Source organism: Xenopus tropicalis, chromosome 5 (assembly GCF_000004195.4).
Source record: "Xenopus tropicalis strain Nigerian chromosome 5, UCB_Xtro_10.0, whole genome shotgun sequence".
In the NCBI taxonomy this organism is placed as follows: Eukaryota; Metazoa; Chordata; class Amphibia; order Anura; family Pipidae; genus Xenopus; species Xenopus tropicalis.
The window spans coordinates 125,942,144-125,953,782 of NC_030681.2; the positions used below are offsets into that span (position 1 = coordinate 125,942,144).

Below are 11,639 nucleotides of genomic sequence, written 5' to 3' on the forward strand. Positions count from 1 at the left end.
ATAAGAACAAGTTTTTTTTAAAGAGCAAACAAAACACCTCCCTGTCTCTAACTTCCTGGTTTTTGCAAGGTACTTAGCTGACAAGTGCACAGACACCACTCCCATCATAATGCAATTTTGCTTTTTAAGGGTGCTGACTGTGCTTAATTGCCTGTTGGGAGCTCTCTCTCCAGCAGGGGATGAAGCGCCTGTCAATACCTGTTCCTTCACATTCGCTGGAACCGCTGCATGTAAAACACATACCCACAGAGAGCCCAGGTAATAGCTCAAAAAATGCCTCTTTCCACATTTTCAGCCGATTTACCAAAGTCAGTTTATTTTCACATTAATTCAGCTAATTACAGGGGATGCAGTAAGTGAGAAAGCCAAAAAAAAAAATCTCCAGGACTTTATATTTTAATAAGGATAGTCAGTTTTTTTTTTTTTTTTGCATCTAAGTTCTATTTATTTTGCTCATGTTGACTAATACCATATTTTACCCTTTAGAGCATGCCTAATGCCATCAGATGAATGACACAGGGCAGACATATTTATGCCCTCTGCAAAGAAGAAATCAGCATTATGAGAGCATTCAATGCTAAGTGAATTGGCCTACTCTCACATTGTGGCCAGTTGTTGAAAATCTAATAACAGGCAGATCTGATAGTGCATGCATTGGGCCCTCCTCACAGCCAGAACTACCAGAGCCTATTGGCAGCTAAGTATATACAATCCAGGTTCCAGAACCAATTAAATCATACAGCAAAAGAAGCTCTGTGCATTATGAGAGACCCCTCTACAGGAACTCTACAAGTCCAGCAAGCAATTTGTGGGCTGTAGGGAGCAGCTAGAAACTACTGCCTAATTCTCTATCTCTAGGGCATTTGAGCAATGCTATTCCAACTATATGAAGGAATTATCTGTATAGAAGTGACATCTGCCAGGGGAAGGTGAGGATGGAAATTGCCAATAAAGGTACAACATGATATGGTCTAAATTTGGAGTGATATAGCCATGCAAACAGGCTTAGTGTTAGGGCATGACAAGCACAGATAATGGTGTTGAATGGCATAAAAGAGCATGAGGCATCACAGGAAGAAATGAGCAACCTCTGGCTCCTCCCTATATTGTACTACAACTTCCAGAAAATCATCTCAAGGACCAGATGTTGCCATCATTGCTCTCATTGTTACACTCAGTTCTGTGATGCAACAATAGCAGCGGGATGTAGAATTCCCAAAACTATCTCAGAAGCGGACAAAAGTTGCATCAATCTGGCGCACAGAGGGTAAGGCCAGCATAATTTTACGCCTATACTGGGCATCTTTCTGCAAAGGATTTCTCTCCAGGTATACGGTTTGTAGGCCCGGGGCTCCACTCAGCTCCTCTAAGTCACTCCAGTTTTCTACCAAATTATCATTCATCTGCAGGAAAATAGAAGAATGTTTATAATGTTTTAAGAGAAATGGCATATAGAGACTTGCAAGGGACTCACTTATCAAATACCCCTCAAACTACACTCACTTCCAAATTGCACTATACCACAACCTAGCTAGAGACCTTTGACCCACTTGAAAAAGGGTATGTCTAGCCCAAAACATGTCATGTGATCGCAATCAAATTGCACTTTCTGCAGTAAATGTGCATTTACCCTCCAGTTGCTTATTATCTGTTTCCTGCTGGAGTACTGGGTGCTAAGGACAGAGCACCACTGGTCCTAAAACATATCACTCCCCCTGTTTCTAGTGTATAAACTACTGAGAATGATACTTATGCAGATCTGGTTTGGCAGACCCATATTCAAACCAACTACTTACCCCAAGCTCGACCCTTACAGAAAACAGGAAGTGATGGCACATATTTTATTTGTTATGTACACAGATAATGATTATAATTTTTTTTTTTTACCCAAATGCCACCCGTAACTCTACTTTTTGCAGCTATAGGGTGCATGCAGACCACCTGCGCAGTTGGGACATCAAGGATATTCCACAGCCACTTGTGATAACATCTAACAGGGCTTAAAATGTGCTTACCCAAAACTCCTGAAGTTCTGATAAGTGTTTGATATTCTCAATTCTTTTGATCCTGTTTGAAGCTAGATCCAAGGTAGTCAGTTTGTTCTGGATCGGTACAGACAAAAGGGATCAGAATTATTCTATTTAGGCTGAATACAGTTAAACAGTTTGCCAGTCTTTACCAATGCCACAAGCAGCCACTCACATTATTTTCCAGTCCCTCTATGACTTGGATCCCATTGTCACTGAGATACAGTTCTCGTAGGTTCACAAGATTTTGCAGACCCTCAATCTTTGTTAAACGATTGCTCTAGAAATGGGATAAAAAGATAAAGATTTCCAGAATATAAATGGCAAAATGATTCAATAGAAAGAAAACAATGCACAAAAAAAAAAAAAAAAAATATATATATATATATATATATATATATATATATATATATATATATATAAAGGGTATCTTTTTTTTTTTTTTATAGATTGTAAGCTCTACGGGGCAGGGACCTCCTTCCTCTTGTGTCCTCGACTCTTAACTTATTGCTGCTGTATTTATCTGTATTTATTATTATACTTTGTATTTATCTATTATCTTATTTACACCCTGTTTGTATTAATGTATTCTACTGTACAGCGCTGCGTACATAAGTAGCGCTTTATAAATAAAGATATACATACATACATACATTGCCAAAATGTTCTTGCTGGAGTGTGCCAAGCCATTATACAGGTTTATGTTATCTCTCTATATAGACTATAAGCAAATTTTGAGTGGCTGGTCTCACTTTTTCATTGGCTGCTTGGTCACAATCTTGGTTTTCATCTCATATAGCCCTCCAGTTTAGTAAATAAACGCACGCAAAAGCTAAAAGTGTGTGGTGCATTGGCTGAGGAGGTGTGGTCTAATGCCACAGAGGGAGAGACTAGAAACTATATAAAGTGCATGGTGGTGGTATGGACAATCTGATTCAGTTGCACAGAGAGCACTATAAGCTAATGGGCAGATTAACTAAAAATGTCAGTGTTTGCTAATTCAGAGTAAGCAAATCGTTTTAGACTATTAAGACCTAATGGAATTCAAAATACTTTACTAGTGAAAAAAATGTCTTGGTTTTTACTGTTCTGCCTGGAGTTGGTAAAAGAAAAAAAAAAAAGCTAAAAAGCACCCTGGTGCTAATGGTGTTAAAGGGTTGGTTGACATATAAAGGACATGTAAACCCCACACACAAAACATTTAATCAGTGAACAGCATCTTTGAAATCTTTCAATACCTGCCACACTGGTTGTCCAGAGGTTAATAGGCAGGCTACAACATCCCCTTAATCACTTAGATTTCCTTCTCCTCCTGTAACCCACTCGGCCCCCTACCTCAGGAATTTGCTTTGGCTGTTGGCTTGTGGGCATGCTTAGTTGTTCTAAGCTCAGATTACTAAACACGCCCCCCAGTCTAGCAGCCAGTGAGGAGATGACATTGCTGATTCCCAAAGAAACTGTCTACTTCAATTTTTTTCTCCTTTTTTTCTCTCCTGAGCTCAAACAATGCAGAACTTTTATCAGAGACTGTTGTGCCTGTGTGAGCCTGTATTCTGGCTGAAATTTATGCTGAATAAGGGTCTGTGTGTGTGTAGGCTGTTTGCAGATTTAAATGTATCTGATTATGTATCAGAAGAGAAACGGCCACCGGGTGAAATCTGCTTTTTGCTTTAGTAAAATGTGATGGTGCTGACAAACGGAGGGGATATATGCAGTACAAATGTGCCATTTGGGTGGGGGAGACGTGCCCAACTGATCTACATTGTAGGCATTGTAGCCAAGTCTAAACAACTTTTGAAATGATCTTCATTATTTCCTGTTCACGTTGTTTTTTTTTTAATTATTTGCCGCTATAGGGACCCATAGGGTTAAATGGTCCCTATGGCTTTAAATTCCAACAGGTTCAGTTCCCGTAGTTGCTGGGCAGAAGGGAATGTATCTAAGTGAGTTCATTAACATATGTGTGCTATTGGTTAGAAGGTATAGTGACCACATCCTGCCTGACTTTGGTATAGTACTGGGAGAGAAGTGGCACCTTCCTGTTGTTTGCTTCCACCTTAGGGACAAGGTGGGTGTGTGCTGAGAGCCCAGGGCATGGGCCCAGGCCCAGTGAAGTCGGGGAACAGGGCCCCGTGAATGAGGCATTAGATAGTGGCAGGTGTAGCTCCCTTTATAGTACACTCTAGGAGTGTAAGGCAGTTAGGGCTGAGCTAGAATGAGCAGCATTGAGCTCCTGCATAGGATTTGCAGTTTTTCTGGAGATATTTCTCCCAGGCCATATTGCCTGTAGTGTAGGGATCCAAGTGAATAGGGAATCAGGATAGAGAATTCCCTGAGGGATCCACTACGGGGTGTGTCGCAGAGGTGAAGGGAGATTCCTGCCAGTCTGCCCGCAGGGGAGTGTTAGTCTGAATATACACTCGGTATGTGTTGCCTGTACCACTGCCCTCTGAAGCTGTATTGTGAGTAAACCCTGTGGATGTTCAATAAATACTTATTACTTTGTTATTTGCAAGAACCTCTGGCGCCCTCTGGTTTAATTTTTCTGCATAGCAGCAAGAGAGGTGTAGTTGCACAACACCCTCACCTTCCTCTTCCACTTAGCGAAGGCCCATTCTGGGTAAGAGGGTACAGTGTAACCCATGTTCTACTGATACTAGTCCGGGAAAGCAGCTATTGAGCTGAAATAGAGGTTACACCGCCTTCTTCTTTTCTACTTTCAATTGGGGGTCACTGACCCCAGCAGACAAAAAAAACAAGAAAAATGCATGGTAAAAAAAAAAAAAAAAGCAGTGATGAAAAAAGCATTAACTGTCAGTTCACATAACTAAGCCCACACTGAAGCCTGCAGATTGTGGAAATGGCTTACCTGCACACTCAGAACAGTAAGGTTTGTCAGAGTTTCCAAATTCTGGAGTTTAGTGATTTTATTTTTACCAAGAAAAAGACTGTCGAGTTCTCGCAGAGAATCCAGGTTTTCAATCACCTGCAAATAAGCCACAGGTACAGTATTCATTACTACTATACACTGCTTACATAACAGATGGTATTTGTTTGAATCTTAAATCTGGGATACAAAAATGTATTGCCATAATACCTTTAACAGAACAAAGGGGTTCTTGGACTTACCTTGAACTGAACTGTCAGTGCAAAAGACTAAACCCCTAAACGCAGGACAAAAGCTCTCAACTCTTCTAATATATGGGTTGGCTCCTTCTTGTCCCCAGTTTAGGCTGAATGGGAAATGCCTGTACAAGTCATACTTTCTTGGCTACATGGACCAGACCAAAATATATTTTCTCATATGGGGGACACAGGGACAACTGGTTACGCTCCCACCAGAGGCAGGACACAGACAAAAAACTAAAAACTCCTCCTCCCCTTCCATATATATCCCTTGTTAATGCCTCCTACTCAGTTTTTCAGTGTCCTTGAGCAGGAGGTTAGGACCATGGTCTGTATAGAGACCCTACACAATTTTGGGTGGCAGATCAACAGATGGAAGTCTTCGCTTCTTCCCAGCCAGGTCATGCAAGTTTCTCGGATTGGTGTTCAACACAAAAAAACCAATGACACTTCCAGAGGACAGGCAAGCATGGGTGGGACATGGTATCTTATCTTCAGAAACAAGCACCTTAAAGGTGGCCATACACGTGGCGATCTGACGATGTTTCGTACGACCATCGGTCGCACGAAACATCGTAAGATCCGCCACACACCATTCAGGGCTGAATCGGCAGGTAAGGAGGTAGAAACAATAGGATTTCTACCTCCTTCTGCCGATTCAGCTCTGAAGGGAGAATTTTGGTCAGGCGCCTTCTATGGCGCCCGATCAAAATTTTCAAACTGGTCCGATCGGCGAGTCGTCCGATATCAGCAGCTTCCTGCGATATCGGTCGACTCGCCGACATACCATACACGCACCGATTATCATACGAAACGAGGTTTCGTACGATAATATCGGTGCGTGTATGGCCACCTTTAGTCAGATTTTGCATTAAAGTCCTCAGACTGATGGTCAGTGCCGGAATTTCTGATTAGGGAACTAGAGAACCTGAATTCGGTACTTAGAGCCTTGCAGGAACAGCCATTTGAAACAATGGCTTTGGTCAATTTGGAATTATTGACACGGAAGGTTGTCTTTCTGTTGGCTGTAGTGTCTGCAAAAAGGGTTTCTAAACTGAGCTTTCTGTCAGTTGCCCCTGATGGGTATTTCACAGGGACAAAGTGGTACAGAAAAAAGCTCCATCATTTCTACCTAAAGTGGTTCAGCCAATTATAGTCAGAGACTTAAAATACTAAGAACTTACTCATTAAGGCATTTGTGATCCCTGTGGGTCCAAGGAGAGGGACAGCTGCTACTAAGACTACAATGTCTCAGTGAATTACAAAGACTATCCATCAAGCATATGTGGCTTCCCACAGGAGTAGATCAAAGCTCACTCGACCAAGACCCTAAGCGCCTCTTGGGCGTGGAGAAACAATGCTTCTGCAGAGCTGCTGTGCAGAACAGCCACATAGTCCTCTATTCATACGTTTAGAAAATTCTATTGTTTTGATGTTTTTTCCTCCTCCAAAGCCAGTTTTAGTAGGAAGGTTCTTCAGGCTGTAGTTGTGACTGACTACTGTGGTACCGGTTTGTTTCCCTCCCTGGTTCCTGAGGGACTGCTTTGGTAGGTTTCAGAGATTCCTGAATTCGGGATTCGGCCGAATCCACGCTCCTGGCCGAACCGAATCCAAAAAATCATGTGACTTTTTGTCACATAAAACATGGAAGTTGAATTTTTTTTTTAAATTTAACCCTCTACATTTATCATTTAACCCTTCCAAAACCTAATAAGAATATGCTAAATAGGATTCAGTTCGGTATTCGGCCAAATCCTTTACAAAGGATTTGGGGATTCAGCCGAATCCGAAAAAGTGGATTCAGTGCATGCCTAGTTCCTGTGTCCCCCAAGGATGTAACAGAAGAGGTTAAGCAAGAGGTATATAGGGAATGGAGGAGGAGTTTTTGTTTCTTGAGTGTCCTGCACCCTGGAGGGAGGAGCTTAACCAGGAGCTTAGAGAGAAAGAGATTTAATGGTAAGTTATACAAAGATCTCCTTTTCTAGTCCAGTGTGGCCTACTCTATGACCTGATTTTGAAGATGGGTTAAGATTGCAATTGGGGGCGATTTCTGCATTCCTTAAGGTGTATTTGCATTGCTTAGACTTCACCTAGCCATCACTTTACTTTTGTTGCCTGGGCTTTCTGGGTTGTGGCTGGGTATCTACCATGATTTTTTTTGCAGTGCCTTACTGTTGTCCTTGGAAATAGTAGTGCAACTAATAGAAAAAAGTAACAGACTGAGTAAGCTGTAGAAGTCTCCACCATGAATGTGCCTTGTCTGCATAGATGCCCTGTGTTAGAACTGAAGCCAGATGTGACATATTGCTGGGTATCCACAAACTTTCCAAAATGGAACAATGCATTTAATAAAAAAAAAAAAAAAAAAGCGGCCAGCTACAATGGTGCCCCAAAGTACATGGAAGGGGAAATTTTTGAAAGCACAGAAATTCATGACCGACCATAGAAGCACAATAGTAGGCACACTAGCCAAGGTCCTGATTCATTCTTAATCATTTTGGCAAACAGCTGCTTACTAAGCTTTCTATATCTGTAATTGGGATCACTCTGATAACATATTGGCTGTCTCTCCCAAGCTGAAAAGTTCTTGCACCTTGTACACAATGTCTGAGACCACTAAGGACTTACTCCACTTACTGCAATGCAAGTGAATAAGAAGGAAGTAGTCAGTCCAGTTCTGCGCATCATACAAAAAAAAACCTAAAATGTAACTATGAGCAGCCAGTCCATGTACTGGAGAACATGAGGTTCAGAGTTTCCGAGCTTCTAGCCTTTTGTCGATTTTAGAGGTGTAGAAGAACCTTTGCACAAACTGACTAAAAGTACGACTAGGGTGTCGTTACAAACAGAATTCCTGTACAGCCGGCAAAGCCCTCATTTTCCCATACACTCACCCGCAGCCGGTTAGAGCCCAGTTCCAACAAGCGGAGCTGCGTTAGGGTTCCAAAGTTTTCAATGCGGCTGATCTTGTTATTCACAAGGTAAAGGCGCTGCAGGTGAGACAATGACTCCAATCCTTCAATGCGTCTCAGGAGGTTGAAAGAGAGGTCCAGGATTCTGCAAGAGAAGAATGAAAGGCAACACAATCAAAGTAATTTCTCTTACTGAACTCTGAATGAGGTCAATGGAAAGCTTGGCTTTTGACCAACTGTGGTCAGATTTACCAAACACTCAGATAAAATTATATGTGTGTATATAAGTGATCAACTAATTTAAGAACAGCTTAATAGACATAGTTTGACATTGCTTACTGGAGATCTCTCAGGGTTTCCAGGTTCCCTATCTTGCGGATCTGATTGTCATACAAGTCCAGCTCAGTCAGTGTTACCAATTGCTCCAGATTTTCAATCAGCTTTATCAGGTTCTGGCGCAGACAGAGAGTCTACAGATTTAATAACAGAACAATGGTCAGAAAACTAACTTTCTTCTTTCTATGGATCTTTTAAAAATCTGCTATAAATATATTATTTAGGGTGTGGCACCATTTATTAAGCCACCACATTTATGAGTCATGATGGGAGATGCTAAGGTTAACGGGTCCCTAGTACTGAGGAATGTATAGAACTTGCTTGGCTGGCAGGTTGCTGTTTGGGGCCTTTGTGTACATGAAATTCCGGATGAACTCGGGCATAATAAATGGAACCTCAAAACCTAGCATAGTGCATATTTTTAGGAGAAAAATACTTCCTTTTAAATTAAAAACAGAACACTGGGACAGATTCAGTGTAAAGTATTACAATATGATATAATTTCCTTGACAGGATAATACACATTAAGTACAACATAAGCACTATATTTTTTTCATATTTAATCATTTACCTTGACTTTCTTGAGCACCTCAAAGCCTTGAATCTTTCCTATTTTAAAATGGTTCAGGTCAACATCCTGGAGAAACCATAAAAAAAAAAAAAAAAAATCACATTAAATATCAGGCAAATAAGATGACAGAAGTAGTACTAGTCCAGGGGGAATCGGGCTAGTCCATTATCATAAAACAAACTCTACTGCTTTTCTGCAGCTATTTACACAGAGCTTAAATTTAAAAACCGCTGTTTCCAACAACAATTCCATGCCCCACCGATGATATATTAAAGAAACAGAAAAGAATGCTGTTAATACCTCGGCTTCAGGGTCCAAGTTAATGGTCTCTATATCCACTGGTGCATCTGCCTCTCCTGAACATAAAGGTCTCAGTCAGAATGATAAACTTATGAAATACAACGTGCACTTTAATTACAGCAAATATGTCAAATACTGGGATTGACACAAGCCCATATGTGAATGGCATGTTATTGCAGCTGTATGTAAAAACCAACAAGTAAGCCAGCCACTATTAAAGGACATATATAGTCTATTTTACAGTATTTTTTGACAGGCTGGTGCCCTTTAAGTTGCTGGGACATTAATTGATCTACACCATGCAGTGTGTTTATTGGCAACATGCGGTGTGGCACAGGCCAAAGAACAAAATCAGGAAAAGGGTTAAGGAGAAATGCATGAAACCACCTGTGATATTGAGTGTACTGCAAGCGACCTTAACTGCTGGAACAGCCAATGTGTTATGGCCAAAGTCTTGTACCAGTGGTGACAGGCGGTTGCCATGAAATTTAATGACAGATGGCACAGGCAGTTTTGGACATTTCCAGCGGTGGAGAATCACTGGTCTAAAATATGTCCCATGCTGCAAACAATGCCTATGCCTGACATATCATAACTACACAACCAATGAACTATTATGAGAAAGATATAGAATTACCTAGTGGCACTTCACCATTCTTCACCCCTCCATCCACACGATCTGGCTTTTCCTTTGCTTCATCATCAGCAGACTCATCAGATTCTCTTCTGTCCACTGCAAAAGACTGTAGTCTTACCCCATGCCGGCAGTCAACAAAGTTGCAAATGTTTACCTTAAGAATTTATGTCCAGAAAGCTAATGTTGCATTTAAAGGGGAAATTGACTTTGAATGACGCGACTCCTTTTCAACAGCACGTGACTGACAACTGATGTGTAAAAATCTTTACACTATTTGTGCAAAAGAAATCTGTACCCACACTGGCTTGGGTGCAATGGCAGTTCCTGCTTACATGCCAAGACACTATACTATCTGCTTTATGGAATTATCACACTCCTTCCATGTAGAGAAGGTTACCACGTCATGTGAGAATCCTGCATGATAGGTAGGTGTTATGTTTATTAGGAGTAGCCATGATTTTTAAAAATTATTTGGTAACGTAACTATGCATATGGCTCATGTGTCCCTGGCTCTCCCCCTAACCCCCCCCCCCCCCCCCCCGGTGTGTGTGACAGTGCCAGCCACTGATCGAGCCAAGGGGCCCCTCTGCGTTCCACCACATCCTACACATCGGCCCTTCCTGACATGCCCAGCGTTAACCCTTTCTTGGCTACAAGACACGGAGGAGAGAACTAGTCATACTTAGGACTCCTTCAGGGCTGTCACCCCGAGCTTAGGCAACCATTCCCTATTCACCTGAGATCCCCCGCCTCAGTCACCCCTACTTTGCCGAACATAACACTTACATGGCTAATATGGAAACGCAGTGCATGGTGTATTAGCCCATTAGGAACACTGAGAACACAAGGAGAGGAACAGTACTGGGAATCCTACCTTCCATCTCTTGCACTTCAGTCTCGCCTTCTTCATCCGCCATTATTTCTTCTTCCTCTACTTTCCGGAAGCATAAAGTAGAACCAATCAGTAGCGGCGAAAGGAAACGCCCAGCCAATCAGGGTAGGGTTGGAGACTCCGCATCCCTTGAGTAGGTGCGCTTGGGTTGCTAGGCTGTACGGCTATTCATAGAGCGCTGCCGCTGTACAACGTAGGTACATGCTGTGTTTGCTCTAGGAGACAGATTGCCCATCCTGTAACCTCATATACAATGTTTGATGTAAGTGAGCGTTTGACTAGTGCTTCCTGAGTGCTTCCATTACAGAGTCTCCAGGGGGTGGCTGGAGGTGATGGTTATAAAGGGTTATAAGATATTTATCTAACATTTACCAACACTGCAAACTTGCTCCTGGGCAGTAACCCATTGCTGCAAATCAAATTGTTGCTGTTATTGGTCTACCTGCAGCCAACTGAAAGAAAAAGCTAATCATTGAATGGTTGCTATGTGTTACTGTTCAGATGTAAATCTGCCCCATGTTGTTAAATGAGCCCCTGTGAGTATAATGGATGTATGTCTGATAGCCTTTAAGCAATATATATTTAATAATGCACCCTTTACTGTAAAATATAAGGATATTATAAATGTAGATTCAAGCTGCCAATTCAAGTTCTTCAGACTGATTCGGCAGCTTTTCTGCCCATATATGGTGATCCCTGATTGGCCTCCCCAACCAATATCTGGCAGAAAATTGGTCAGGTGTCAATCGAGCAGGTTTGATTTTTCCATCGGCTCACTGGTGCTGCCCTAGCTCTGATGGCTCCTTTACCTGTCCTTGTAATTCGATTCCATGACTAT

The 11,639-nt window shown here is 41.8% G+C and overlaps 1 protein-coding gene across 1 annotated transcript; it reads right to left on the reverse strand.

The window, feature by feature from the left end:
- Positions 1 to 801: 801 nt before the first annotated feature.
- On the reverse strand, positions 802 to 10,832 carry ppp1r7 (protein phosphatase 1 regulatory subunit 7). The gene is given in 10 exon segments (NM_001006730.1): positions 802 to 1,403; positions 2,016 to 2,102; positions 2,203 to 2,307; positions 4,897 to 5,013; positions 8,048 to 8,210; positions 8,405 to 8,535; positions 8,973 to 9,038; positions 9,273 to 9,328; positions 9,910 to 10,005; positions 10,784 to 10,832. Coding segments are annotated over 10 exon segments (1,041 nt in total). The 5' UTR covers positions 10,827 to 10,832; the 3' UTR covers positions 802 to 1,226.
- Positions 10,833 to 11,639: the final 807 nt, after the last annotated feature.